We start from the raw sequence: 27,501 nt of genomic DNA, 5'->3' as shown, positions 1-27,501 counted from the left end.
TCATGTAAGCCTCTAAACTTCCAACCTCTCCTTCCATACATTTAAGTTGTAGAACAGAATGAACTTCTTTCTCAGCGGATAAAATACACCTCCTTTGCAGAGGACCAATGCAAGGCCTTTGTACAAATGCGAAGCACTTCTGTGGCTCTTAAACGATGGCTAAGGCCTTGGCTACACTGGTGCTTTACGGCATTGCAACTTTCTCGCTCAGGGGTGTGAAAAACACCCCTGAATGCAGCAAGTTACAGCGCTGCAAAGCGCCAGTGTAAACAGTGCCCCAGCCTTGAGAGCGTGGCTCCCAACACTGCAAGCTAATCCCCACAGGGAGGTGGAGTACGTGCAGCGCTGGGAGAGCTCTTTCCCAGCGCTGGCGCCGCGACCACACTCGCACTTCAAATCGCTGCCGCGGGAGTGCTCCTGCGGCAGCGCTTTGGAGTTTCCAGTGTAGCCAAGCCCTAAGCCTTGTGCTGGCCTGCTACATGGGAGTGAATTTCACCCTGTGAGAATTTACATCTTCTGGTCTCACCCTAGAGAGTGGAACAATGTCCTTTTTTAGGATTCTCCTTCATGTCTGCTTTATAAAAGCCCTGTAATACTGGTTAAATTGCAATATTTAGGTTTCCAGCCCACACTTTGAGAAAATAACCAAGCTTTTAAAAAAAAACCTCACAATAAGCTAACAAGCAGCAAAGAGTTCTGTGGCACCTTATAGACTAACAGACGTTTTGGAGCATGAGTTTTCGTGGGTGAATACCCACTTCGTCAGATGCATGTAGTGGAAATTTCCAGGGGCAGGTATATATATGCAGGCAAGCTAGAGATAATGAGGTAGTTCAATCAGGGAGGATGAGGCCCTGTTCTAGCAGTTGAGGTGTGAAAACCAAGGGAGGAGAAACTGGTTCTGTAATTGGCAAGCCATTCACAGTCTTTGTCTAATCCTGAGCTGATGGTGTCAAATTTGCAGATGAACTGAAGCTCAGCAGTTTCTCTTTGAAGTCTGGTCCTGAAGTTTTTTTGCTGCAGGATGGCCACCTTAAGGTCTGCTATAGTGTGGCCAGGGAGGTTGAAGTGTTCTCCTACAGGTTTTTGTATGTTGCCATTCCTAATATCTGATTTGTGTCAGTTTATTCTTTTCCGTAGCGACTGTCCAGTTTGGCCGATGTACGTAGCAGAGGGTATGTACATAAGCTAACAGGGGTTAGTATAGGAAGTGAATTCACAGTGCAATAGCTGTTCGTGACTGACTCTCAACAAATAACTTTCCATGTAGGTTAAGCTAAACAGGGTCAAAGCACTCTTATTCTGGAATAAGAGTGTCCACGTATAGAGTTATTCAGGAACAGCTGTTCCTAGATAATTCCGTGGTCAGACAAGCTGTAAGATATTTCAGATGTGATAGAGGAGGGAGAAATCAAGGTCCTGAGTCTCTTCTCACTTAAACTTATATAACTCCATTTCAGTCAATAGAGGTGCACTGGTATAAAAGAGATGTGAGATCTCACTCACCCCCCAAGATCTTTCCATAGCAGGTGATGTGGGTGATTGCTGTTTGGGGGCATGGTTTGGACCTCACTTTTGTTTAATTGATTTGGTTAGTGGGAAGGAGGGTTGATCATTTTTAGATTCATTTTCATTTTGTGTCATATCAATGAGGAGGCCAATTTGGTAATGCCTTGATGTGGTACTTGTAGCATGTACAATCCTTTGGAATTGGAGGCATAATACGAGTCCACTGGGGGTTATATTGTACATTGGAGAATGATTAGGATTCTCAGCATACATTAGGGTGACCAGACATCCTGATATTAGGGGACTTGTCCCGCATCCTGACCTTACATCGGTCAGGACGCTTTTTGTCCCGATATGGGGGACTGTCCGGACCGCAGCCATGGCGCCGCCGCTCACCGCTTCCTGGTGCAGCTCCCTGTGTCTGCCCGCCCGCCGGCACGAGTGTCACGTGCTGCAGGGGTGGGGCTTGCAGGCGCCAGGAGTGGGCAGAGAGCCCTCCACTCCCTGACCCGACCTGTGACCCTAGGAGCCAGAGGGACCAGCCTGCTGGATGCTTCCCAGGACGGGAGCCACCCCAGGTGAGTACCGCCAGGACTCCCCACCTCGCCCCCTGGCAGGTCCCTCTGGCTCTTAGGGTCGGGAGGCTCTGCATGCTGCCAGTGCGTGCAAGCCCTGTTCCACAGCTCTGGCAGCTCCCATTGGTGCTTTTCCCAGCTAGTGGGAGCCGCAGCGCTTTCGCTTGTGGCGGGCGCAGCACGTGGAGAGTCTGGAGACTCCCCTCGCCGCTCTCACCCTTAAGAGCCAGAGACCTCCCAGCGGGGCTGGTGAGTGCAGCCAGGGAAGGAGGCAGGGTGTGGTGGAGTGAGTGTCTGGGAGGTGTGTGTGGCGGGGTGCTGGGCTGTGAGGGTGTGGAGGGCACTGAGCTGTGGGGGAGGTTTGTGTGTTCTGGGATTCTAGACAATGGGGGCCTGTTGGGGGATGCTGTGCAGTGGGGGATATCTGTGTGCATCAGGGCACTGGGCAGTCCGGGTCTGTGTGCGGCATTGTGTAGTTGTGGTGGTTGGGCTGTGAGGAAGGGAGGGGAAATCTTTGTGTATTGGGAAACTAGCGAGTGGGGGGTTCTGTATGGAGTGTTGGGCAGCTGTGGTGGGACTGTGGACAGGGGGGCTCTGGGCAGAGTGTATGCACAGCACTGTGCATTTGTGGTGGAAGGGTTGTAGAGGGGCTTTGGGTATAGTGGATCCAGGGGATGCTGGGCAAGGGAGCTGTGTGGCGCAGCATGGGCCCATCCCCAACAGGAAGGGGCACGCTGGTAGCACAGGGCCAGTCGGACCATTGTGCTCCTGGCTCTGGTTGGGGCTATGCACCTTTGTCTGTCTCTCTCTCCCTCCCCCACACTCCCCACTCTTGCGATCTGGTCACCCTAGCATACATTATGGTGAAATCTTCCCTAAACCCTTGAGAAGATTAGTAATACGTATTCTCTGTTGTATGCATTGTGAAGGGCCAATAGTCTTACCTTGGGAAGTAACATACAGTGCTTGGGCCAGATTCTCCACTACTTTGTCTGACGCAAGGTCATTGTCATAAACTGGTGCAGCGCAGTGGGGTCTCAAGCCTTATGTATTTTATAGTGGTGCAGTGCTGCACATGTATTACCCCAATGTGTCTAAAGTGTGGTCAGGCTGGGGATGAAGATTGATTGGTGCTCCCTTTGGAGTCTTCCAGTGTTGCTCCTTAACTGGCATGAGAGAGCATTGTGGACTGTGATCGCATACAGCAATGGAAGTTGGCTGGAACACTTGGTAGTTTTTGTAAGAAGGTTCCTAGAGCAGATGTTCCTCTGGATTTTTCCCCTCTCCACTGAAAACATTTCTGTGCAACTACAGTTTGCTCTCCCAAATTCTCTGAGCAAGAATGCGGACTTTCTTTAGAAGGCTTCTTGGCATTGATCCCCAGTGCTGGGTGGGTGTGAATGAACAAGCCTCCGATAGTGCCATGACCACTCAAATGAGTGTACACGAGATGTTGCTGGGTTTTGCACAGCTTCTTCAGCTCCTTCTGTTTTCCCGTGTAACCTTTCTGGCCATCATCGTGTTGTCTTTCACTTGGGTTTCCTCGGGGACTCTTCATCAGGTTTTGTTTTTGTTTTGTTTGGATTCTCCTTTATCCAAACTTAACAGCTTCGCATCTTCTGGTTAGAGAGAGAAACAAACTTCTCTTTATTGTCCCAACACCTTGCTGTTTGAGTTTAATTTTACATTGACATATTTTCCTTCTGTACTATCACTTGCATGAGGACGGTAGGGAAGCAGGGATCGAGGAACTGGAGCAGTCAGTTTCTGCAGGATTTAAAAAAAACAACAACAACCCATGAACCCTTTACTGGCCTGTATGTCTGGAAACATAACCTTCCAAATGAGAAGTGCCCAATTTTGTCACCTCTCTTCATTCTGAGCAGTGTGTTACTCGGTGAGGAATTGTACTGAAATCAGGTAGGGGATTGGCTGAGACCCATCTGGTGAATGTACCCTTTTCTTTAGATACGTGACTCCTTCCTCTCGGTTGCTCCGTGCATCTCTGATCGTTAGATTGTAAGCTTCCCAAGGCAGGGGCTGTGTAGATATTGCTGACTTGTGCAACAGCAAGCATGTAATAACAGCTAATGTGAGAGCATTCGTCAGCAAGCCTCGTACCATCCCCTAGGACAGTGGTATCCAACCTTTTTTGATCACACAGCCATCGGTAAAAATGTTTTGAGCATGCACCCCCTGCTCCTGGCTGAACTGTCGAATGGGGGGGGGGGGAAGCCACTCAGACTCCCAGCTGAACTCCTAAGGGGGGAGGAGGGGAACTTCGGCTCCTGGCCGAACTGCCAAAGTGGGGGGGGGGGCAGGCAGTGGTGCTGCTCCGGTGGCGCTCCTCCTGCCACGCACCTTGAAGGATCCTCTTGCGCACCCCACTTCGGAGACCACTGCCCTAGGTCAAAAGACCTAGGGGATGGTACAAGGAAGACAAATCCTAGGACTCCAAATGACAGAGATTCCTGGCTTCTGTGAGTGAGGAGGGTTGTGTAGAGACAGGTCAGGATGGAGGAAAGGATTCTTTGCTATTCTAACCCTCAACCTTCTGGCTACATTTATTGAGAGAAAAGGGGAGGTGTCTGCTACTGTGCCCTTCTTCCAACCTCCATTGTTGAGCCTGGGGATATCCTCTGTTTTTTTGACAAGCAACAGCAGAATAGAATCAACTTGTTTTTTTTTTTTTACTGATCTAGTCTGCAAGATGAGAAATACTCTTCTTTCCCAGTAGATTCACGAGGCTGTGGGTTAGGGCTGCCAACTTTCTAATTCCAGAAAACTGAACGCCCTTGCTTCACCCTTTCTTGGGGCCTCACCCCTTCCTGAGGCCCCCGCCCCCACACACTCCATTCCCCCCTCCCTCTGTCACTTGCTCTCACTCACCCTCTCTCACGTGCTCATTTTCACTGCAAGGCCCAAACAGGTAGAGTTATTGTTTTGACAGATGTATTATGCTAAGTTCAGGTTTTATTTGTTACAGGATGCTAGAGCTGGCAGCAAAATAGTCAAAAAGTGTAATTTAAACAAAAATGAAATTTCACAAGGTTTTCATGATTCTTTCCCTCACCTCTTCCCATTTTTCGTAACCAGCTCCATGTATTTTGCTCAATAAAGTTATTGTAACTTTATGTGTGGAATTAGGACCACACATTATCACAGCTGCAATGGGTCCATTAAAGGCCCACTCCTGAAACCCAAATACAAATCCACAGAGCACAACCACAGAAATGGACCTGTCCAGATACCTACATAAATAAACCTGTTGAAACTGACTCCCATGCCTACATGCAGATACACATGTGTATTCATATGTACACATCTAACATGCACTAACACATATACTTCCACATTGTTTAATATTACAATTGTTGCTTAGTGCCTAGAGACCCCAACGAAGATCAGGACTCCAGGTTGGTAGGTGCTGGACATATACATAAAAAGAGAGAATCTGCAACAAAGAATTTATAATGTAGCTAGACAATGGTGGGGAGAAAGGTATGGTACATTGGCTCTTCTGTAGCTACTAGTCAACAACATTCACTTTTTAAGAAATAATACATTTCTTTTAGAGTTTCCTTCTCTTATAAAATATGTATATATTCATTTCATGACAAGTTGTTTAAGTCATCAATTTTTTTGTGCGCAAGCCTGCAAAAGGAATAAAAGTCGAAGAGTTAGGCTGCAAATTTTATTCACACAGGTATACACATATGTGGCAATACACGCACCTCCCTACACAAGGAGAGAGTCTCTTACACACATACAATGCATGCATGCACACACTTGCCTAAACAGAGACACTTTTTCATACACTTTTCCAGGGGCTACCTAAATCACCAGCCGGGAAGGGAGGCTAGGAGCTGGACATGCCAGCTGCTTCTGGACCCGGGAGCCACGCGGCAGCTATCAGGGACTGCCGCAAACCGCCAGTCAGCGGCCTACCAGGATCCCTTTTTGACAGGTGTACCCGTCCTAAACCAAACACCTGGTCACCCTACCATGGGCTGCTTTCTACTGCCACGTTCTAGGGTGAAGAGACTCTGTGGGTTTGTTTTCACTGCAGTTAAAAACCCGAAGCTGGCCTGTGTCAGCTGACTTGGGTTCATGGGGCTCTGGTGAGGAGGCTCTTTACTTGCAATGTAAGTGTTCGGGCTTGGGCTGGAGCCTTGGCTCTAGGACTCCGTAAGGTGGGAGGGTCTCGAAGCTTGGCCTGCAGCCCAATCCCAAACATGTGCATTGTAATGGAACAGCCCCTTAACCTAAGCCCTGTGAGCCCAGTCAGCTGTCACAGGCCAGTCCCAGGCATCTCATTGCAGTATAGGCATGCTCTGTGTATTACAGATGGTTGGAATGAGATTGCCACCAGCATGCTTCAGTGTTGTTTTATTCATGTAGCACAATGACTTGTGAGGACAATGTAGAGGGAGAAGATGCTTGGGAGCCAATCAATTAATAGTCAAGGGGAAAAGATCATGGTAGTATCCTACTGGTGTATTGATAAAATGGACTGGTGGCAGCACACTACGCTCCTTAAAGAAACCTGAAACCCAAATGCCCCCGTCTGTCTGCCAACATAAACTGATTGAATTAGATCCTCGTCCCTGGTGGAAACTTAAGTGACCCTTGGGTTCTAAACTGAGAAGGTGATGGTCTGATAAAGATATCATCCCTATCCCTTCTCCAATGTGAAAACAAGATCTAAAAGATGTCCACTTGTGTGAGAAGAGCCTGGGATAAACTCATGGTTTTCAAGGCAGCCATGAGCTCCTCAGGTAACCTGGAAGAGCAATTTTCTGCATAGATGTTGATCTTAACTAGGAAGAATAACTAACACGGCCCTCCATGTGAGCTCAGTTAATTTGGATGGGAAATAGGAGGTACACAATGCTGCACAACTAATGCCAATTCAGTTCCATCCTGGCACTCTCACTAGAGTGAAGACCCACGTGAATGGTCACTGCTGACATCTGAAGTTAAATATGGACAACTCACTGGAGAACCCCTGGTCAAGTTCATGTTGAACTGAATACCTATCCAAGCTAGCTGAGCTGTCTGTAGGTCAGCTGTATCATCTAGACTCGCTCTGTTATATAGACAGAATTGGCATTTTATGGGGGAAGTTACCTCTGCAAATGTTAAAAATAGCCCATTTTTCCCCCAAAACCATCTAGCCTAGCCTTTTTCCAGAATGACTTTCTTACTGGAAGATAAAGAATGTCTTATCTGTGTGGGGAATTTGTTACTTTGCCCAACTTCTCGCACAGCAATGCTATTTGTTACTGTTCTGCAGTGCTTCCCATTGTCCAGCAGATGTCAGAATAACATTTCACATTGCAACATTGGTTTCTGTGCACAGGTGTGTTCTGCAAGTTGGGCCTTGTGTTTTAATGATGTCTCTTTCTGACTCTTTAAAATGTTCCATGCTATGTGTGTAACCCTTTTAGTATTAAGCTTCAGCATGAAAGAGTAATTCTCCAGAACTGGTTTGAACGAATGCAGCGTTTTGGTTACTGGGGTGCTTTAAAAAAAAATATACTGACTCTTCAGTTTTGTGGAGTTGTTCTAAAGTGTTTGAATCTAGGAATGTCCTTGGAACTTTTTAATATGACGATATTCTCCTGGCATCCTCTATGGAAGATGTAGATTTCTTTTACTTACCCGAACAGATCCACTGAAGCAAACAAGGGACTTTTCACATGAATGAAGTTACACACATAAGTGGTAGCAGGATCAGGACCTGACTGGGCACCAATTGAAGTATGTGGAAATAGGTTCCAGCCATTTGGGCCCAAATCCAGAACGATGCTGAATATTGACAAGTTATACTGAAGTCATTAAGCATTGTGGGTGCTTAGTAGATATTTGTAGGAATCAGGATCTGGTTTTCAACATTCATTATCCAGAGAATCCACAGGCTAATAGCTTTATGATATTTGTGGTGTCTTGGTTACTTACTGAATGGTACTGTTATCAACAGAGTGTGCTAATTGAAAGCCAAGTGCATGTTGTTTGTTTTACTCATGTTTAATATGTAATTACAGGGCTGACACAGGAAGGTATCTTCAGGGTGAATGGTAACATGAAAATGGTGGATCGGTTGCGTCTGAAATATGACCAAGGGGAGGAAGTGGAGCTGGCTAAAGATGCTGATGTGTGCTCAGTAGCCAGTCTGCTGAAATTATTTCTGAGGGAGCTGCCAGATGGGGTGATCACTTCTGCATTGCATCCCAGATTTATACAGCTTTACCAGGGTGAGTACAAGTAAAATCCCTTGATAACCTGACATGTAGTTGCTTTCTTGGGGACCAGAATTTACAGACTCCACCTGCCTGTATAGCATTTCTTATTTTCTTGCTCTTTCCATTTTGGATTTCCCTTGGCATCACCTGCCATCTCGTCCCAATGCATATGCTTACACACACACTCCTAACAATTTGAGTTGAAAACATCGTGGTTGTGTATGAGATAGCTATTACATCTTTAGATAGAAAATGGTTTCTTCTATAAGTGGCAAAACCTGTGTGGTTTGATGTGACTCCGATAATCCAGTTAAAAGCTTCTGAGCTTAACGTTGCTTTCTAAAATGGACAATTAAGTTTGTTAACCGTTCTTGTCGACATGAGCCCTATATCGTAAGATGTGGTCTTTTCCGGACAAAGCTTTCCTGTCATTCTCTGAGGACAGAGACTTGTTTTTGTTAAAAGATTTGCTGGTGGACTCTGGGAAAGGAAAATTTATAGCTGAACGTGACATGCTTATTAAACTGAACACCTACAGGGGCCCAAACATTGTTTATCTCGAAGTGTGTCCAGATCCAGATTACTCAGCTTACAGGTACAAAATATTATTCTTCCTCACCTTCTTTATTGCCAGGCTCAGACTCAACCTGGGAGGTGACTGTCAAGCTACATTCTTCCCTATGGCTCATGCATCATCAGCAGTAATAAAGATTCCTCATTCGAAATTTTAATTAACGGTTCTGTTGAATAATGTATTGATCTGATCTCTTTATTGTGTGGGCCAGAATAGACTTCAGTGGCCCTACTGTCCTTCTAGAGGATACGAGTGGGTCCCATTGATTTGGGGGGAACTATTTTATCCAGTTGCAAGAGGTCTGGGTCCCTTCTTGCTTTCCCACCACCTGCAGAAGCAGCAAAGCTAATGAATAAAAGTAATAGAAATGTATCTTGCCAGTAAAGTGAGTGGTTGTGACTGCACACACTAGGGACTAGAGTGTGCGTTTTAAAGCATAGCCCTGAGTAAAGGACCGTGCAAAGGTTACACTCACCCCGGTCTCAGTCCCCACCCTAGATTGGCTGGAGTAATGAGTGGGGATGGGATTCAGTGCCTGGAGGCTGATGAGAAGAGAGAGCAAGGCCACAGTCCCACTTTCTCCGTGCCCCCCTTGGGATGATGTGTTCTCTTGGACATGCAGTGCAGAAGCAGTCCAGGAGTGCAGGAATTGCTTTTGTAACTGGCTCTTCTGCAGGCCGTGCAAATGCAGGGGAAAGCTCTTTGCGCCCTTCTCCCCACTGTGTACATGCACAAAGACACACTGTCCCATAGTTGAGAAGAAGATGTCATTGTTTAGAAGGGTCCTTTCCTGGTTACAGCCACGCTTACTGATTATGATGATGATTATTAATATTTTAAGATTTCGTCAGCTGTGACTTACCTACCTATGGTGCCTCTTGTATTTCATTGCTGTTCTGAAATGGAAAATTGTTTAGTACCTCGTCCTCCAAAAGGTATACCAGTGCATTATGTTCGGAATTACCAACACGTGGTATGAACAACACAGGTAGCCAGCCGTTTGGAAAGCTCCATTCATACTTTGGAATCCACAGGCAATTTCCCCTAGGAATGGAGAATTCCTCTGGGTATATATATCTCATTTCCATGGGCAACACCTCTCTAATTAACAGAGAGATCTGGCTACTGAATGCCACTGTTGAATTTAAAACACATTTGTGCAGTTATCTGTGTGACGTACAAACTTTTTCTCTGCACCAGGCAGTTTAATTGGGAAGCTGTGAAAGCACCTTGATGATTAAGGTTTTCACCCTATTCCACAGTAAATCCTGATTTTAGTTCTGTTATAACTTTGGCAGGAAAGCTAGGATCTGATCTGAAAAATGCCAGATGGATGCTGAAAGCTAAGAAGAATTTTTCTGTTAATATTGAAGTGTGAGTGAATTTTTTTCTGTGGCATATACAGGTCATTAACAAATAACCTTGATCTGAAATGTTGACTTTGGTAGGGGTTTTACCTTCGTTCACTTGGTAGGTATCTGTGTTTTCGAAGCTGAAGGATCAGAGTTCTAGTTTCTGCTGTGCAGGTTTGTGTGAGTTATCCAGGTATTTATGTATGGGTTTACTGGCAGATTCATTGCAAAATGGCACCCTCTTTTGTGTATGCGTGGTTTTCTCTTGCAAACCATGAAGACAGTGGGTCAAGCTATTTTTGGGTTACAAATTGTTAAAAATAACTTTGAGTCTGGGGCCACTCATCTGCGACTCCACAATGGAGATTACTACTAAGGTTTCATTACAAATCTGTATTCACTCCCATTAAAACTAAGATCAGGGAATGTACTTTTGTGAATGCTTCAGGGTACGCTAGAATTCATTTGGAAAGGTTTGAGGGGATTGGTGGCAAAACATCTAAGTTATCTGAGCCTAAAAGTAACTTTTTAAAATGCCTAATTGTGGAGTGAGAGGAATCCCTCTTGCCATAAATATAACTTAATTAAAAAAGTACAAACTTTACTGTCTTTATATGCTGTTAAAGTATAGGGCATAGTTTAATTAAAGCAGAAATCTTATTAAAAACAAACAAACCATAATTGTGTAGTACAGCAACAAGTACTTTATAAAGTCAACATGGCTTAATGTGCTTTCTAAAGTCTATGCCAGTGATACTCAAATTTCAGTGGTACAGGAGCCAAACTGCCAGTCAGTATTACCCAATAGAGCCACAGTAGGATGACTTCATTGTTTCATTTAATGTAGTATTATATATCCATATTTAAACAGTATGACCGGGTAAACATTTAGTTTATATTATTCTCACAGCAAAGTGACAGACCAAGTATTATTATTTTATCAACTACAATTGCTTTAATAACATAGTAAAAACATCCTCATTGGTAAATAACTTAGATTGGTTAATAATTAAATCACACAGTGTTATAATATCATGTGCTGCAAAGAGCCACAGGAGACACATTAAAGAGCCACTTGTGGCTTGCAAGCCCAGTCTGAGTATCACTGGTCTATGTATGGCAAGGTGAAACAGGAGCCCAGCAGAAGGCTCCTAAATGCCAAAGGGTATGCAAGATATGAGAGAGAGAGAGAGATCTGCAGAGCTAGAAGAGGCAAGAGGAGATGGAGAACCAGTGGAACGCCTGAGTCCCACAGCACTGGTTATCTAGTCCGTAGAGGAGACTGAGGTTTCTCAGGGGTTGGTCCAGAATTGTGCAGTACTTCCCCCCAGGAACTAAGAACCTGTCCTCACCACCTTCTGCTTCAAATGCAGGGCGCATTTCTTCAATCTGCCTTCTCTAACATAAGCACAGAGCAGTGTGCACATTTTAAAAACAAAACCCTACCAAAACAAAACACTGAATATACAGCCCTCCCCCTGGGGAGGGGATGAGAAAGAGAGAGAATGAACCACATGTGACAGAAGTTAGTCTCATCATTTCATGCACTACTGGATGGTGCTCAGATACTCTGGTGATGAGGATGTAGAACAACCTATCTAAAACAGCAAATAGAATCTTTGGAAAGCTGAGAATCTTGTAGAGCTTTAGAGTTCGGAATGACAGAGTCCACTGGTGGGAAACCAGGAGCACTGCCAGGTAATGAACTTCCACTTTGCAAGGCAGGGTGGGTGGGTATGAAAGAGAGAGAGAGCTCCTAACCCCATAGTTTAGTTTTAAAAAATTGTTTAAGTGAAATTGACAACCAAGTGTATTAGTTTTAAGGTTGTTAATATTTATTTCCGCTGAAAAGAGGATTTAAATGTATGGAAATGAACACAAATACACTCTCAATTTATACAATCCCAGAGAAAATATTACAACATATTCTAAAGGCACCCTTCTCTCCGCTCCATATTCTCACCCAGGCCCTGGGACAAGTCTACCAGGAGAGGGTTTGCAGCAGTGCAGGTCACTGCCATGCCTTTGGCAAGGTGCTTGTAGCAGGCCACCATTGCCCCAAAAGTGGGTGGTATTGGCCAGAGAAGATGCATGGGTAGGTGATGCACTGGTTCTAGCACATCCCTATGCAGGCTCTGCCAACTGGCTCCTGTGGTGCACCTGGCAGAAATTAATGCTCCCTGCCATGGTGGAGGACATGCCCCTCCCTCCCTCCGCCTATACAGTGTCTTACTGGTACAGGGAAGTGTGACTGGTGCTTGCCTGCCCAAGCAGCGTGGATCAAACCTATAGACTAACAGGAAGCATCACTGCTTGGAGATTTTGTTGTTGTGATGGAAGTTCCCCTTGGAAGTGCTCTGCAGCCCCCAGACCAGGGTCCCCTGCAGAAGATGGTTTATTTGTTCATGTGTTGTCTTTTATTTCTTGATCTCTGCCTTGTAAAGACCCTGGTACATTCTAGGAACCAGTCAAGCACAAGCTCTGTACATCCAGCCCTTATCCCCTTCCACAAGTCACTTCCTTTCAGCAGGCCAAGTTGTTACTGTAACTTTCCTTCCAGGAAATTTTTTCTTGTATAATCCTTTTGTGACGTTCCTCCTTTGAATAGGTATGTATTGAAAAGTGGGCCCCACTCTGTATTGTTTATTTTTTGGCACTCCGTGTATTTATGTTGAAGAGCAACCTGATCATAATGCTTGCTAAAGATCGTTCATGTGTGGTCGCGGCTCCATCTGAGAGTGTTGTTTTTGTCACATGTTGCATCTAGAGTGAGCTCATGTATTCCTCAGTCTCTTCTTGCCTCACCTTGCCACACGAGGCTACTGTAGTATCATTGGAAGGTCTTTCTAGTATGAGAGAAGGGAAGATCTGTTCTGCAACAGTTCATTCCGGTGCAGCCCTTTATATCATGCTTCATAGCCAAGCACTGTCCCAATTAACTCCTTAAAGACGGAGCTAAAATATGGGTTCTCAACTTCTGTAGGCCAAGTTTCAGCCTGGGAAATGGGTCCAAGAACGGAAATGGGAGCTGACCTCATCATCAAAGTATTTCAAATCCAGCATTGTAATAAAGCTGGCCTGACTTCTGTTTGGTGCATTGTTATTGGCTATGTCTGGTCATTTTTTCAGTGTTGCTTGGCTTGTATTTTCCTTTTGATTAATATCATGGTTAACTGGAAACTAGAAGAACAACTTGTTTGTTTTCTAAATACACAAGATACGTATCAACCAATAACAACACTTGAAGCTGCATTTCACTTTAGATAACTTTAGAGAGGGAGAATAAATGCTACTTTATGAAGTGGATTGTGAGACCCGTCTCTGCGTCATTATGTTCCCGGTTTGGGTGGTTTACCCCTGAGCTACCTGTTTACATTATTATAGAAGGTGGGGGTTTTTTGGTATTTCTTTTATTGACTTAAATGAGGTGTGATCTGTTGCCGTAAGGCAGGGCCACATCTTAAACATGTCACTGTGTCTGACAAATGAGCTGATATAGGTGTATTTTTTGGGTGGTGTATGAGTGAATAAAAGAGGGTTTCAAAGTTTTCAAACTCCCCATTAGCCACAATGGCAATTGTAAAACTTAACTCATTATATGGCACTTCTTAGTTATGCTCAGTCATTGTGTTTTGAAATGAGAGGGAAGTGATTATGGGGCAAAAGGGATTGAATTAGATGAGTAGCTAATGCTTACTGCTCCTTCAGAGAAATCCAGTACGTATAGATATGATGACCCATTACAAGCTGTCCGCTTTGTTCAGTTATGTGAATGGGTAGTGACATGCCAGGAGCCTAAAAACGACCACACAACTGTATCCAGTTCAAACTCTCTCTCCCATCACGACCTGTAGTCTGCTTACCTCTCTCTCTTTAATGCCCCAGTCACAGTTCTGGGCATTTCTTGATGTTGTGCATTATGCCTAAAAGTAGCTCCCTTTTCCTCCAACTTCTCCTCCTTTCTTCAAGTCCTCCATCAAAGCGCACTTCTTCTAGCTGAGCTTCTCTTGTTCATCTCCGCTCTCGTGTTGCCTGAAAAAACATTTTTTAAAATAATATGAGTGCTCATACACAAGCTGGCCTTTATGTGTCACAGTCAGAGCTGCTGGCTGCTGAGCACTTCTGAAAATAGGGCCCTGATTCAAGTGCCTAAATTGGAGCTGTGCTTTCTTAAAAATCAGGGCCTTCATGTGTTGTTATAATGTTCACCAGGTAATTTAGATCACAATGCTGCAAAGACTTAAGCACATGCTTAACTTTTGTGCATTGTATGTAGTCTTATTGAAGCCAATAGGATATACAAAATCCATAAAAGTTACTGGCTTCAGTAAGATTACTCACAGTGCATAAAGTTGAGCATGTGCATAAGGATCAGAGCTTTAGATTGTGAAATCCTGAGACAGGGACTTTGCCTGTTTGCTATTTACTTGTCTATATAGTACTGTGTACAGCGGTGGCACTCTATAAATAATTGTGTTTTCTGTGCTGTCTGCTAGTTGTTAAGTAGTTCTTAATGCTCGATTTAAAATAGAATAGAAAACTTGAATAGCAGATGATCAGACAAGCCAGCAGTAGTTTGTGTGCTGGGTTGTCATGGCACGAAAACATTTGTGCCTCTGGTGAGCTGCAAAGAGATTTCCCCATTTAGAGAGATACTGTCAAGTGTAGTTGAGACAGACTTACCCTAACGTTTACAAAGCCTGTGCAATGCTATGTGTGTCTTTCCTGGCCTCCTCCCAATTCATCAGTCTTTATATTTATTGTAAGTATTAAGATGACTGAATAAAATAGAGTGTAGATTTGTGCCTCTTTTTTTAAATTGTGGTGGCGAGGGAGGGTTTGACTTCCAGCCCCTCTCAAGCTTCTCTTCCCTCCACCTCCGCACTCTGCCTTGCAGGGGGTGTCAAGAGAGAGCAGCCACCTTTACCTATCCCCCTTTCAGGTTGATGGGGAGAAGCTGCTAGATGGATGCCTGTTCAGTGAAGGAGAAGAGGGGTCGGTCTTTCACGCTGTTCAGTGGAAATGTGCTCTCGTGCCCAGACAATTTCTCTCTGACGACCGAACAATCTGAGCTTCTCCTGAAATCACTGGACATGGCACACCTAAGATCAGAGTAATGCTTGGCGAGGGCCAGGGGTTGGATCCTGCCCAGGGCTAAATACTCCTACTGCTCCTGATCAATACCTGGCAGGGTAGTACATTTAATGAATAGGGAAATCAAACCCATTGAGTTAAGTCTGCTGCTGTGATGTTGGTAGCTTTGCTTACAGCAAGAATGCCCTCCTGGCTTCAAAATATAGTGTAGACGGGATGAGCATCTTGCCAGTTTTTCCAGGGATGAAAGAGCCTTCAGTAGATGGAAAAGTACCTAACAATCTCAGTTGCCAGTTGGAAGTGAGAAAGACAATTAGCTCTCAAAGGCATTTCCTAATCAGGTAGTTAGGTGTGAGGAGACATGTTTTCCCTGCGTGTTAGGATTTGGCTTTACTGATCATAACTGTAAGCTTCTTAGGGGAACAAATATTTAGAATAGTAGGCAGTGTTTGCTGCCTAATCAGAAGTATTTGTAGAGGTTTAATTCTAATGTGCTGGCAACGTGGCCGTGATACTGACCTGGCTTTTTAACCAGTTGTTGTTAAAACAGAAAGGTAGTTAGTGATCAAATCAAAGGGATAACCATTTATCTGTGCGAATTGAGATCTATTAAGTTCCTTATGACAATTTTGAAAGGCTGGGATGATAATAATAAGTTTTACCAGCCCCAGTAAAAAGAAAGAGAAAAAAAGAGAGAGAGAAGAAAAACCCTACTATCTCACCGTATGCTGATGGATGATAATGAGGGATCTAATGATATTTTAACATATGTCTTTCAAAAAAAAATTACTTTCCCTAGATTAAGTGGGTGAGAAGAATTTTGCAAATCTGCTCCATGCAATGTTTGACTTTTCCCTTTGAGGAAGAAACTAGCTTTTGGTTGCAGAGAGAACAGCACAATTAAAATTAATGTGTGTGCTGGAATTGTCAGGTATGTTTACACATACATTTGACAACACAAATCCTGAATGAATTCTGATTTAAGCTTGTAGTGTAAAAAGAGATAGAAATAAGCTTAATTTGTAATGTGCATTGAAAATTTTTTTTAAAGGGCTTCTCAAATCAGTACATCACATAGTTACTAAACCAGGGGTCAGCAACCTCCGGCACATGGCTCATCAGGGTAAGCACCCTGGCAGGTCAGGCCAGTTTATTTAGCTGCCACTTCGGCAGGTTCAACCGATTGCGGCTCCTACTGGTCGCGGTTCGTCATCCCAGGCCAATGGAGGTGGTGGGAAGTGCCGTGGGCCGAGGGATGTACTGGCCGCGGCTTCACACCTCCCCGATTGGCCTGGGACGGCGAACCGCGGCCAGTGGGAGCCGCGATCGGCTGAACCTGCTGACGCGACAGGTAAATAAACTGGCCTGGCCCGCCAGAGTGCTTATCCTGGTTAGCCACATGCCAGAGGTTGCCGACCCCTGCATTAAACCATAGCCTGAGAAACAGTTGTCACTGGTATTTCAGCATGCTGTAATTCCAGTTAATATAATTTATGAGAAACTATACTGAGTGACAGATGAGAGAACATTTATTGCCTGGCCTTCCTAAATTATATGCAAGATAAGTCTTGTCTAATTTTTAACTGTAAGAATGTCTGACTGTGCAAAATATAAAGCACATCCCAACCTAATGATCATGCCCTTAGTCCCCAGACTGTGGCAGTTTTAACAACATTGCTCATTCATATTTTTCTTCCTAGCGCTCTTCTTTCCGCAGGGTACTCGGTAATTCACCCTGAAAATAGTTACTGGACACAGAAGTATTTTAAAAACACCAACTCCTTCTTTGTGTTCACAGCCTCTGTTAAAGAGGTTTGGGAAAATGTAAGCCAAAAATATGATTGCCTTGAAAGTCCTTGTACCTATGAATTAATGTATGGAATTGTCCTCTACTGGTATTTGAAACTGAGGGCACTAGTTCAAAAACATTGGTTCAGGCATTAGTGCTAAAGCAGAACCTCCATCTCTGCTGTCAGTAGAAGTAACAGCATTTTATGTATCCTCTATCCTAGCCTCCAGCCATGAGAAGGCAAACCCACCACACAATGTCCTTTTCCTTCTTTTGCAAAACATTCTGCACAGAGTGCACAAAACAGAGAACTGTTCCAAAGCAGCACGTACTTGGCATGTCTATTGTTCCAGTAGGCACTTGCTGAGCTACCTCAGAGAGAACATGCATGGTTTAGGCTGTTTACCAGACACGAGTCTCAGAAGTCCCTGACCTAGTTGGGACTTAACCATAGGACTTTTTGTTCCAAAACCAAAAGGCTTTACCTCTTGAACTAAAGAAGCTCTTTTGACTCACAGCATTATGTATTCTCTCGTCAGACCACTAGCTGCTTTGGGACAAGATACTCTTCTGCTAGGAGCACATAGTACAGGGATGGGCAACTTTAAGGTAGTACATGGTGACACAATCCACTGAAAACCTTTGGTGGGCCTGGGGATGCGATGTGGTGGGGGGAGAGAGGTCAGGTCCTGGGGAGGGTCTGCGTAGGAGTGTGGAGAGTGAGCCCACCCCGTGCTCACCCCTCAGCGTGGCTGCTGTCCTGAAGAGGTGGCATGGCTCTTTGCTTCGGCCCGTTGGCTCTTGCCACGGTCTCATGTGACATACACATCTGCGCACAGGTTGGGCCTCCCCTTGTGACTCCATGTCCTGCCCCCTTCTTGGCCCTGGTGCTGTCGGCTTGCCTGCCCTGAGCTGGTAAAGTTCAGGCCAAGTAAAGTTATCTGTTAGATTGGGTATGGCCCCAGTTGTCCATCCCTGACAAAGTAGGTCAGTATCAGGGAGACAGAAAAGTTCAACTGGGGTTACATAGAGCAAGGATGCCCCTCCAGTAGCAAGAAAGAAACATGAGGAGCTAAAAGTGTTACTGAATATATCTTAACTCAATCACAGAGGTTAAAAAAACTTCATTACCTGTCAGTTTTACCTGCAGCATTAAAACTAGGTAGAAGCAAAACAACATTTCTGAACAAAATGATTTTGTCTAAAGAAAATGATCTTATTGATCCAAAATTACTTTTTAAAAAAATCAGAGAACTTTTGACATGTCTGCATTTTGTTCCAATTCAGAATAAATCAGAATTTCAAAATCTCGAAATTCTCCACAAAATGCAATTCCCATTCGCTTCCCAGCTCTACTTGTAATATAATACCCTCACAATTCATGCAATTTCTTCTAAAAATCCACAGGTGAGCAGATTCACATTAGAGACCCCAATAGCACGCTGCAGTTTCACCCACAGAACATAGCTACTAGCAAACATCACCCTTTCTTTTTCCATTTGTACACAGGGAAAAAAAGACTTGTTTACATATAGAATACAGCAATAGAGCTACATTTCCTGTTTCCCCAAACAGTCCTGATTCCGCACTCCTTACATACAGTTGCACTTACCCCTGTGACTTAGCCCTTTGACTTCAGCAATAGTGCTCATGTAAGTGTTATTCAGCGTGAGCAAAGGTTACATAATTGGACCTATATGAAATTACACTTCAGGGAGTATTTGCCAAAACATATTCCAATAACAGAATGTTAAAATTGTAGTTCAGGAACTATACACCACCTGAACCATCATGCAGTTCTTGCTCGCTCTATAGATCATTCTTATACAACTGGGTTTTTTGTGCTATACTAAAACAAATGACCAAGAAAAAGGGGGTCCGAGTTTAAAAAAAAAAAAGTTTTGAAAAGTCTAATGTACATTTTTACGAATATGTTTATTAGCTTTTCTTATGGTACTTCTTGCTATGGCATTTGAACACTTCACAAGCACTAATCAAATATCACTGGAGCTAATCATGAGGAGGGGAACTGAAAACCAAAGATTGAGGGAGGGATAGCGTAGCACAGAGACCTTCTGCGTACAGCCACAGAGCAAAGGGACTGGGAGAGCTGCAGCAAGATGCAGTATCCAAGACCCATCCTCTGGGATTGGGAAAGAGCCCATGGACTGGATGAGCCGGAAAAAGCAGTAGGGTAAATTGGAGAAGTATGGTACAAAGAAAGAGATGTTGTGACTAGTGAAAGAAGAAAGGGGAGAAGATAGTCAAGTACAGTAGAGAGGGGGAGAGGGGAAAGGGAAATCGTAGCCCCCCCGCCCTCCCCCCCCACAAAAAAAGCCCTTAAGAAAAGATGTGGTGATATGTGGGAAGAAAAGTGTAGTGAAGCCAAGAAGAATAACACAAAGGTATGAACATGCAAATAAATCCAATGCCAAATAACCAGTACAGAATAAACTACAGCGAGGGTGGCTCTGAATGTTGTGATGGCAGTTTCGCTCTGGTTAGTCCTTAAGCTCAGGGCCAGATTTCTCATTAGGCACAGGAGGGCATATGCCAAGGGGTAGCAGCATTCTAGGGGCACCTAAAAGTTAAAAGTAGGTTAAAAGTTTCATTTTTTACAGAAAACACAGTCAGTTGTAAGGTGCGGGGGGGGGGGGGGGGACATTGAAGATGCTGTGCCTGGAGGTGCCTGAGTGTAAATCCAGCCCTGCTTCAGTTGAGAGGTTTCAGGCAAGTGTTTCAAGCCCCGATTATTTTATTGCTCAGAATGCATTTAGTGTCCCGCCCAAAGAAATTTCAGTCTAATAAGATGAACAGGAAGTTCCCATATACGAGGGCCATGGGTGCACTGTTTGGAGAGGTGGATTAGAAAAAGACAGGCTGATTGAATGGTAAAAGTTTGTTTTGAGGCAGGATTTGTGGGCAGAGGTTTGTCGCACAGGCATAACTGCACCGAGTTTAATTGAGTTAATCTGGATTTAATCCTGTGTAAATAAGGGCTGGTCTGCACACAAACTTGCATCAGTTTCCAATTTGGTTATTTCAGTGCAGGTTTGTGTGGAGATCAGTCCTTACAAAAGAATCTGATCCTGTCTATTTAACTACTTTAGTTAATGTCCATCAATAAATTGGAGGTGATGAAGGATTGAGCTCAGAAACTATGTTCTCCTTCCCCTCTTCTTCCCAGATCCTAGAAATGATGCTGAGAAGGAGAACAACTTGAAAGAACTCATAAAAGAGCTACCTGATGCCAACTACTGCCTGCTGAAGTACCTGTGCCGGTTCTTGACCCGAGTTGCTGAGCATCACACGGTGAACAGAATGAACATTTTCAATCTGGCCACCATTTTTGGACCAAGTTGTTTTCAGTAAGTTCGTGTGGTTTTTTTTCCCCTCCTTTCTGTCACTTCAGCTGAGCACATTTTGAAGCAGGTGGCAAGAGACACAGCTCAGAATTCTCACCGTTTCCGTTGATCCTATAAATTCCCTAAACAACGGATGCAGACTTTAAGGGTAACATTTGGGGTTTGGGTTGTCCTTTTGGGGTAGGGGGAGGGAATTTGTTGGCATTTTGAAACACTTTTTTTAAGCAGTTTGTTAGGTGATGTAAACAGGAGAAAGATGGAGCAGAAAATTCCCCAAATTTTTAGAAGGAAGAAAGTTGCATCTACACAACATTCTTCCTTTTCTACCACACACCATGGAGGCTTCTCTGCACAACTTCTAGAGAGAGGGCATTTAGGGAAGATGGCATCACAGGGCAACTGGTGGATGCTGCCTGCTCCAGGCTTTCAGGTGGCGAGACAGGCAAACCCTCTTGATTTAGGAGTGTGTGATCCAGATCCAGTGGCGCTGTGGCACTGATGGGAGCTATGCTCCTAGAGGGCCCAGAGACCTATCTGGAGGGATGTGGCTCTGCAGAGAGCGAGTGGGAGTTGCCATGAGATTCATTGATTCTGCTGACTGCTTTCTTCTGGTCCAGACTCCTCCTCCTTTCTGGAGGCAAGGATGTAATGGACTCCTCCAGGGCTAATGTGAATTTCTGCGTACGTTGTGAGGGAGCTTCAGATCGTAGGGGCCTGCACAGAGATGCAGAGTTGCTTCCTACTCACTAGTTCTTACAGCCATTAACCTCCATGATTCAAAATCCCAGGTGGTTGTCAGAACAATGATTATTTTCGATAACTGCACTGAGTTAAGTGATGAGTGTTCTCAGTCAGTGCTGCCTGGACATCTGCTGGCAGAGCAATACAGCAATACACAGACAATCCAGGAAGGTTTTGGAGAGTGTTGGGGACAACTTCCTGGTGCAATTACTGGAGAAACCAACCAGGGGCTGTTCTTCTCTTGACCTGCTGCTTACAAACTGGGAAGACTTGGTAGAGGAAGTAGAAGTGGGTGGCAACCTGGGCAGCAGTGACCATGAGATGGTTGAGTTCAGGATCCTCACAGAAGGAAGAAAGGAGAGCAGCAAAATCCGGACCCTGGACTTCAGAAAAGCAGACTTTGACTCTTGTAGGGAACTGTTGGGCAGGATCCCCTGGGAGGCTAACATGAGGGGGAAAGGAGTCCAGGAAAGCTGGCTGTAATTTAAAGAAGACTGATTGAGGGCACAGGAACAAATCATTCTGATGTGCAGAAAGAACAGCAAATATGGCAGGTGACCAGCTTCGTTTAACAGTGAAATCTTCGGTGAGCTTAAACACAAAAAGGAAGCTTATGAGAAGTGGAAACTTGGTCAGATGACTAGGGAGAAGTATAAAAATATTGCTCGAGCATGCAAGGGTCTAATCAGGAAGGCCAAAACACAACTGGAGTTGTAGCTAGCAAGGGATGCGAAGGGTAACAAGAAGGGTTTCTACAGACATGTTAGCAATAAGAAATAGGTCAGGGAAAGTGTGGGATCCTTAAGGCATGGGGGAGGCAACCTAGTGACAGATGATGTGGAAAAAGCTGAAGTACTCAATGCCTTTTTTCCTCAATCTTCACAGATGAGATCAGCTTCCACGCTTCTGTGCTGGGCAACACAGTATGGGAAGGAGGTGAGCAGCCCTCAGTGGTGAAAGAACAGGTTAAGGACTATTTAGAAAAGCTGGACATGCATAAGTCCATGGGTCCAGATCTAATGCATCCGAGGGAGCTGAGGGAGTTGGCGGATGTGATTGCAGAGCCATTGGCCATTATCTTTGAAAAGTTGTGGCGATTAGGGGAGGTCCCGGATGATTGGAAAAAGGCAAATATAGTGCCCATCTTTGAAAAAGGGAAGAAGGAGAACCTGGGGAACTACGCATCAGTCAGCCTCACCTCGGTCCCTGGAAAAATCATGGAGCAGGTCCTCAAGGAAACCATTTTGAAGCAGCTGGAGGAGAGGAAGGTGATCAGGAACAGTCAACATGGATTCATCAAGAGCAAGTCATGCCTGACCAACCTGATTGCCTTCTACGATGAGGATAACTGGCTCTGTGGATATGGGAAAGCAATGGACATGATATATCTTGACTTCAGCAAAGCTTTTTATATGATCTCCTACAGAATTCTTGCCAGCAAGTTAAAAAGTATGGATTGGATGAATGGACTATAAGGTGGATAGAAAGCTGGCTAGGTCGTCAAGCTCAACAGGTAGTGATCAACAGCTCGATGTCTAGTTGGCAGCTGGTATCAAGTGGAGTGCTCCTGAGGCCGGTTTTGTACATCTTTATTAATGATCTGGAAAATGGGATAGATTGCACCCTCAGCAAGTTCGCAGATGACACTAAGCTGGGGGGAGAGGTAGATGTGCTGGAGGGTAGGGATAGAGTCCAGTGTGACCTAGACAAATTGGAGAATTGGGAAATCTGATGAGGTTCAACAAGGACAAGTGCAGAGTCCTACACTTAGGATGGATGAATCCAGTGCACTGCTTCAGGCTGGGGACCGACTGGTTAAGCAGTAGTTTTGCAGAAAAGAACCTGGAGATTACAGTGGATGAGAAGCTGGATATGAGTCAACAGTGTGCCCTTGTTGCCAAGAAGGCTAACGGCATATTGGGCTGCATTAGTAGGAGCATTGCCAGCAGATCAAGGGAAGTGATTATTCCCCTCCATTTGGGACTGGTGAGGCCACATCTGAAGTATTGCTTCCAGTTTGTAGCCCCACACTACAGAAGGGATGTGGACAAATTGGACAGAGTCCAGCGGAGGGCAACAAAAATGATTAAGGGGCTGGGGCACATGACTTAAAAGGAGAGGTTGAGGGAACTGGGCTTGTTTAGTCTGCAGAAGAGAAGAGTGAGGGGGGATTTGATAACAGCTTCAACTACCTGAAGGAGGGTTCCAGAGAGGATGGAACTCGGCTGTTCTCAGTGGTGGCAAATGACAGAACAAGGAGCAATGGTCTCAAGTTGCAGTCGGGGAGGTCTAGGTTGGATGTTAGGAAACACAGTTTCACTAGGAGGGTGGTGAAGCACTGGAATGGGTTACCTAGGGAGGTGGTGGAAACTCCATCCTTAGAGGTTTTTAAGGCCCAGCTTGACAAAGCCCTGATTGGGATGATTTATTTGGTGTTAATCCTGCTCTGAGCAGGGGTGTGATGGGGTCCGCTTACCCTGCACTACCCCAGACGGGGTTAAGCCCCAGGTATTGACAGCAGAAGTCCCTCCTCCCTGGCAAGACTGGGCATGCTCCAAGTGCTCTAGTAGTATAAAGGGAGAGAGACCAGCTCATTCTGGGCTGGAGACCGCAAGGGAAGGACCTGCTTGGGAAGCTCCTGTGGAGAGCCAGCCACAGCCTCTGACTATGCTGTGCATTGAAGCTGTTCACGGCCCGCCTGCACCCCAGTGACTGGAGCAGACTCTGGAGATGACTGGACCTGCTGAACACAGAGGACCCGATGTCTCATGGGAAACCCCAACACAGACTCTGGTAGGAAGTGACCCAGGGAGGGTGCTAAAGTGGTACCTGCTGCCCGAGGAAGTTCAGCATGTTTCGGTAGGACCCCCCCCCACTGAGTCAGTGGCAAGCTGCTCTGCCACTGCTAGGGCCCTGGGTCGGGGCACGGTGGAGTCGGGTGGGCCCAAGTCCCCCCTACTGGGGCTATCAAACCCCAACGTTATAGACTCTGGCCACTAGGCCACGCTACCTGGTGCCAAAGGGTTGTTTTGTAGAATTTGGCTGTTAGGCCACGCCGCCCTACACCAAAGGGGGCATTATAGACTCTGGTCATTAGGCCATGCCGCCCCACACCAAAGGGGGTGCTATAGACTCTGGCGGCGAGGCCACGCCACCCTACACCAAAGGGGGTGCTCTAGACACTGGCTATTGGGCCACACCACCCTACACCAAAGGGGGTGCCATAGACTCTGGTTGTTAGGCCATGTCACCCTACTCCAAAGGGGGCGCTATAGACTCTGGTCATTAGGCCACACACCCCTGCACCAGAGAGGGTGCTATAGACTCTGTCCGCTAGGCCACGCCGCCCTGCGCCGAAGGGCTGCTTTGTGAACTGTGACAGATAGCCCACACTGACCTGACCTTAGGGGCATGGACTGTCACAAGGACTAGATGACTTCCTGAGGTCTCTTCAAACCCTAATCTTCTATGATTCTGTGTCAGATTATATTTGTTTGAAACTTTAACCAGCCTGTTTGTGGTGGCGACATGATGTGTTTGGTTTCTTAGAGTTGAAGAGCTCATAAATAAACCCGAAAGTTACAGATAATCTTGTAATTTTTATAGTGTTAGTCTTCATTCATTACTGGAATCAGAAAAAACAACTCAGTACCATAGGACTGCAAACATTGGTTTATACAGAGTCACATATGTGAGTCACCATTAAGAAGCTAACGTTTACCAGCACTTACACACAGGGATAGAAATGGTCATGAATTGTGTGACTGAAGATTTTTATTGGAAAATGCTGCTTTGTTGAAACTGAAACTTTTCCTGGAAATTGGCAAGTTTCAATGAAACTTTTGTTGGGGAAGGTTTCTAAGGTCCGGGATGGAATTTCTGGTCAGAACACTCGCCTGGATAATGGGAGACTCAGGTTCAAGTGTCTGCTCCGAATCAGGCAGGACTTGAAGCTGGGTCTGCCACATCCCAGGTGAGTGCTCTGACCACCAGCCTCTTGGCTAGTTTGGGTTGGATGTGTCTTTGTTTTTTTGTTTTAAAAAAATGTTGAAAAGTCTTGGTTTTTTCCTTGATGTGCAACGGGAATATATCTGAAATCTCAAAGCTTCGCAGGACAGGAAGAGTACTGCCACTCAGCTCTAGAAATGGGTATCACAGCAGCTATGCAGGACACTGAATATTAAAAAAATTGTTCTTTTGGGGCTTCTTTTTGTCATTGGAATCTGTGGTCTTGTTCATCAATGAGCAAGCAGAGAAGTTAATTTTTTTAACAAAGCAGAATAAAAAGCTTTACAAGAAGAAAGTGAAGTTCTGCATTATAGCCTTCAACTCCTCATGACTCCTCGTTCATTTTCTTAATGAATGACTCTCAAGATGAAGTGTCCATCCAATGATGTATTTTGGTGAGGAGGGAAGGAAAAGGTAGCATGACCCACAGGTGGAAATGGAAAACTTCCAAAGAAAAGCAGATAGGTTTGAAATCCACTGAAGTATTTGGTATGCTAGAGTTGAGGGATGTATCTGGACACAGAGCAGATGGGGATGCCTTTAGCCTAGTGTGGATTAGATTTATTTGCTTAAAATTTCCATCATTGCTGCCAACTGCACCGTGATAGCAATGGGGAGTGCTGGCATAGATGGTGGCCTGGTAGCTACTGGCATTTTAGATCTGCTCTGAAAGGGTTGAAGAACCAGGTGGTTACAGTGCTGCTGTCTGGTCTGTACTAGAGCTCTGCCACTGGTGTTGGCAATGGTCAGAATGTAGAGACAAAGGAAAAGTGAGTGTTATGCCGAGGAAAGTGAAGTGCCATGTTTCTGTGCGTTTCCACCTTTTTATTCACTATTTCTCAAGTGGAAAAAAAGGAAAGATCAAAATACCAGGTCAGTGTAGTTCTCCGTACAGAAAAGATAAAGCCTCTATGCCTAGTTACTGTTGTTTTGAGGTCGAAGTGACTGAGAGGACATGGGGCTGGTCTGTATTCATTTACAAATACTATATGTTACCCAGTGTTGGGGATGGTAACAGTATGACTGTAAATGAGTTAGGAGAATGTTTTATACGTAGGCTGGTTTAGTTTAATAGCAAGGCTGATAGGAAACTAACAGGAAAGCAACACAGTGGCCCCAGATGAGCAGCCTCCTGCCTGAGCTATTAGCTGGGAAGTACTAGCAAAGTAATAAGCCTTGTTTTGCCACAGCTGGCATCCAGAAGCTCAGAAGGACACTAAGCAATTCAGTAGTCCCTCTCTTGGGCAGGGGAGTCATTATCAGGGAACTGTCCCTTGGGAACAAATTGATACAGAGACATGCTGGAGGATCTGAAAAATCAAAACCTTCCTGGCCCCCTGCCACAGGGTAATGGGGCTTGGGTAAGACAGACACGCCTATAAGCTTGTTGTTATGCTTTGTTTCAGCTGCTAAAATTAAACAGTACTCTGGTTTGAGAAATATGTCTGGTATTCACTGCTGATGCTAATCTCCCAAAGGTAAGACATGCAGGTGCCGGTCCCCGTTGGCTTATTTTTCTTCTTAGCTTTTGACAGATGGCTGCTATATCTTTACAAGATCAAGACATGTCAGAGAGAAGAGATGTAGATTCTTATTATAATAAGTCCACATTTATTTTCAACCCAAGAAAATTCTTTTAAGCATTTCATCAGACCCATTCTTCTAGCAGCATGGTGCTATTGAAGGAATGGTCCTCAGCTGTTCAGGGATCTGCTGGTAATAGGTAATTATACATTACAGTGAGGAGAAAGAGTTCTAAACCATGAGCAATAATTCAGATTTCTTCAGCCCAGTTCTCTGGTTGTGTAAGTGCATGAAACTGAAAGTCAGTGGTATTGCATCCTGTTCAGCTCTCCTGGCTAGCGTGGAAGGGGAATGTAGGACTAAGGCTCTGGCCTCACACTACCCTTCCCTACCTTCTTTGCATCTAGTACCAGAAGCACCCCAAACGTGTCCTGTTTTTCAGCTCAGGAAGCGCTAAATGTCGGCTCATGGATGGTCACCCGTACGGGGTGCAGTGAGGAGGGAGGCTCCTTGCACTGCCTCTTCTCCTAGTCCCCCTTTCAGAGTTCTCTGGCTAACAGTACACTGTGTGTCACCCCAGGGTTTCTGTCCTGAACAAATCTATCTCATTCTGAAGTAGATGAACAATATTGTTGGTCTTTTTCCCCCCACACAGAGGTTTGTGTTGGGAGGGAGAAGTTCATGCATCCAACTGTAAGTGCTGATATAAGTTGTCCAGTGATGCT

At 45.0% G+C, this 27,501-nt stretch overlaps 1 protein-coding gene across 5 annotated transcripts in view; it reads left to right on the top strand.

The window, feature by feature from the left end:
- Positions 1 to 27,501, top strand: part of FAM13A (family with sequence similarity 13 member A) — a 234,699-nt gene that overhangs the window by 15,051 nt on the left and 192,147 nt on the right. For all 5 annotated transcript variants that reach the window (XM_050943999.1, XM_050943998.1, XM_050943995.1 and 2 more), the window contains 2 exons: positions 8,132 to 8,341; positions 20,326 to 20,506. In XM_050943999.1, the coding sequence (XP_050799956.1) occupies positions 8,132 to 8,341; positions 20,326 to 20,506 (391 nt within the window). The remainder of the gene's footprint in view (positions 1 to 8,131; positions 8,342 to 20,325; positions 20,507 to 27,501) is intronic.

This window comes from Gopherus flavomarginatus, chromosome 3, assembly GCF_025201925.1.
Source record: "Gopherus flavomarginatus isolate rGopFla2 chromosome 3, rGopFla2.mat.asm, whole genome shotgun sequence".
NCBI lineage: Eukaryota > Metazoa > Chordata > Testudines > Testudinidae > Gopherus > Gopherus flavomarginatus.
The sequence above is the reverse complement of the archived record's forward strand: the minus strand, read 5'-3'. Positions and strand labels throughout refer to the sequence as shown.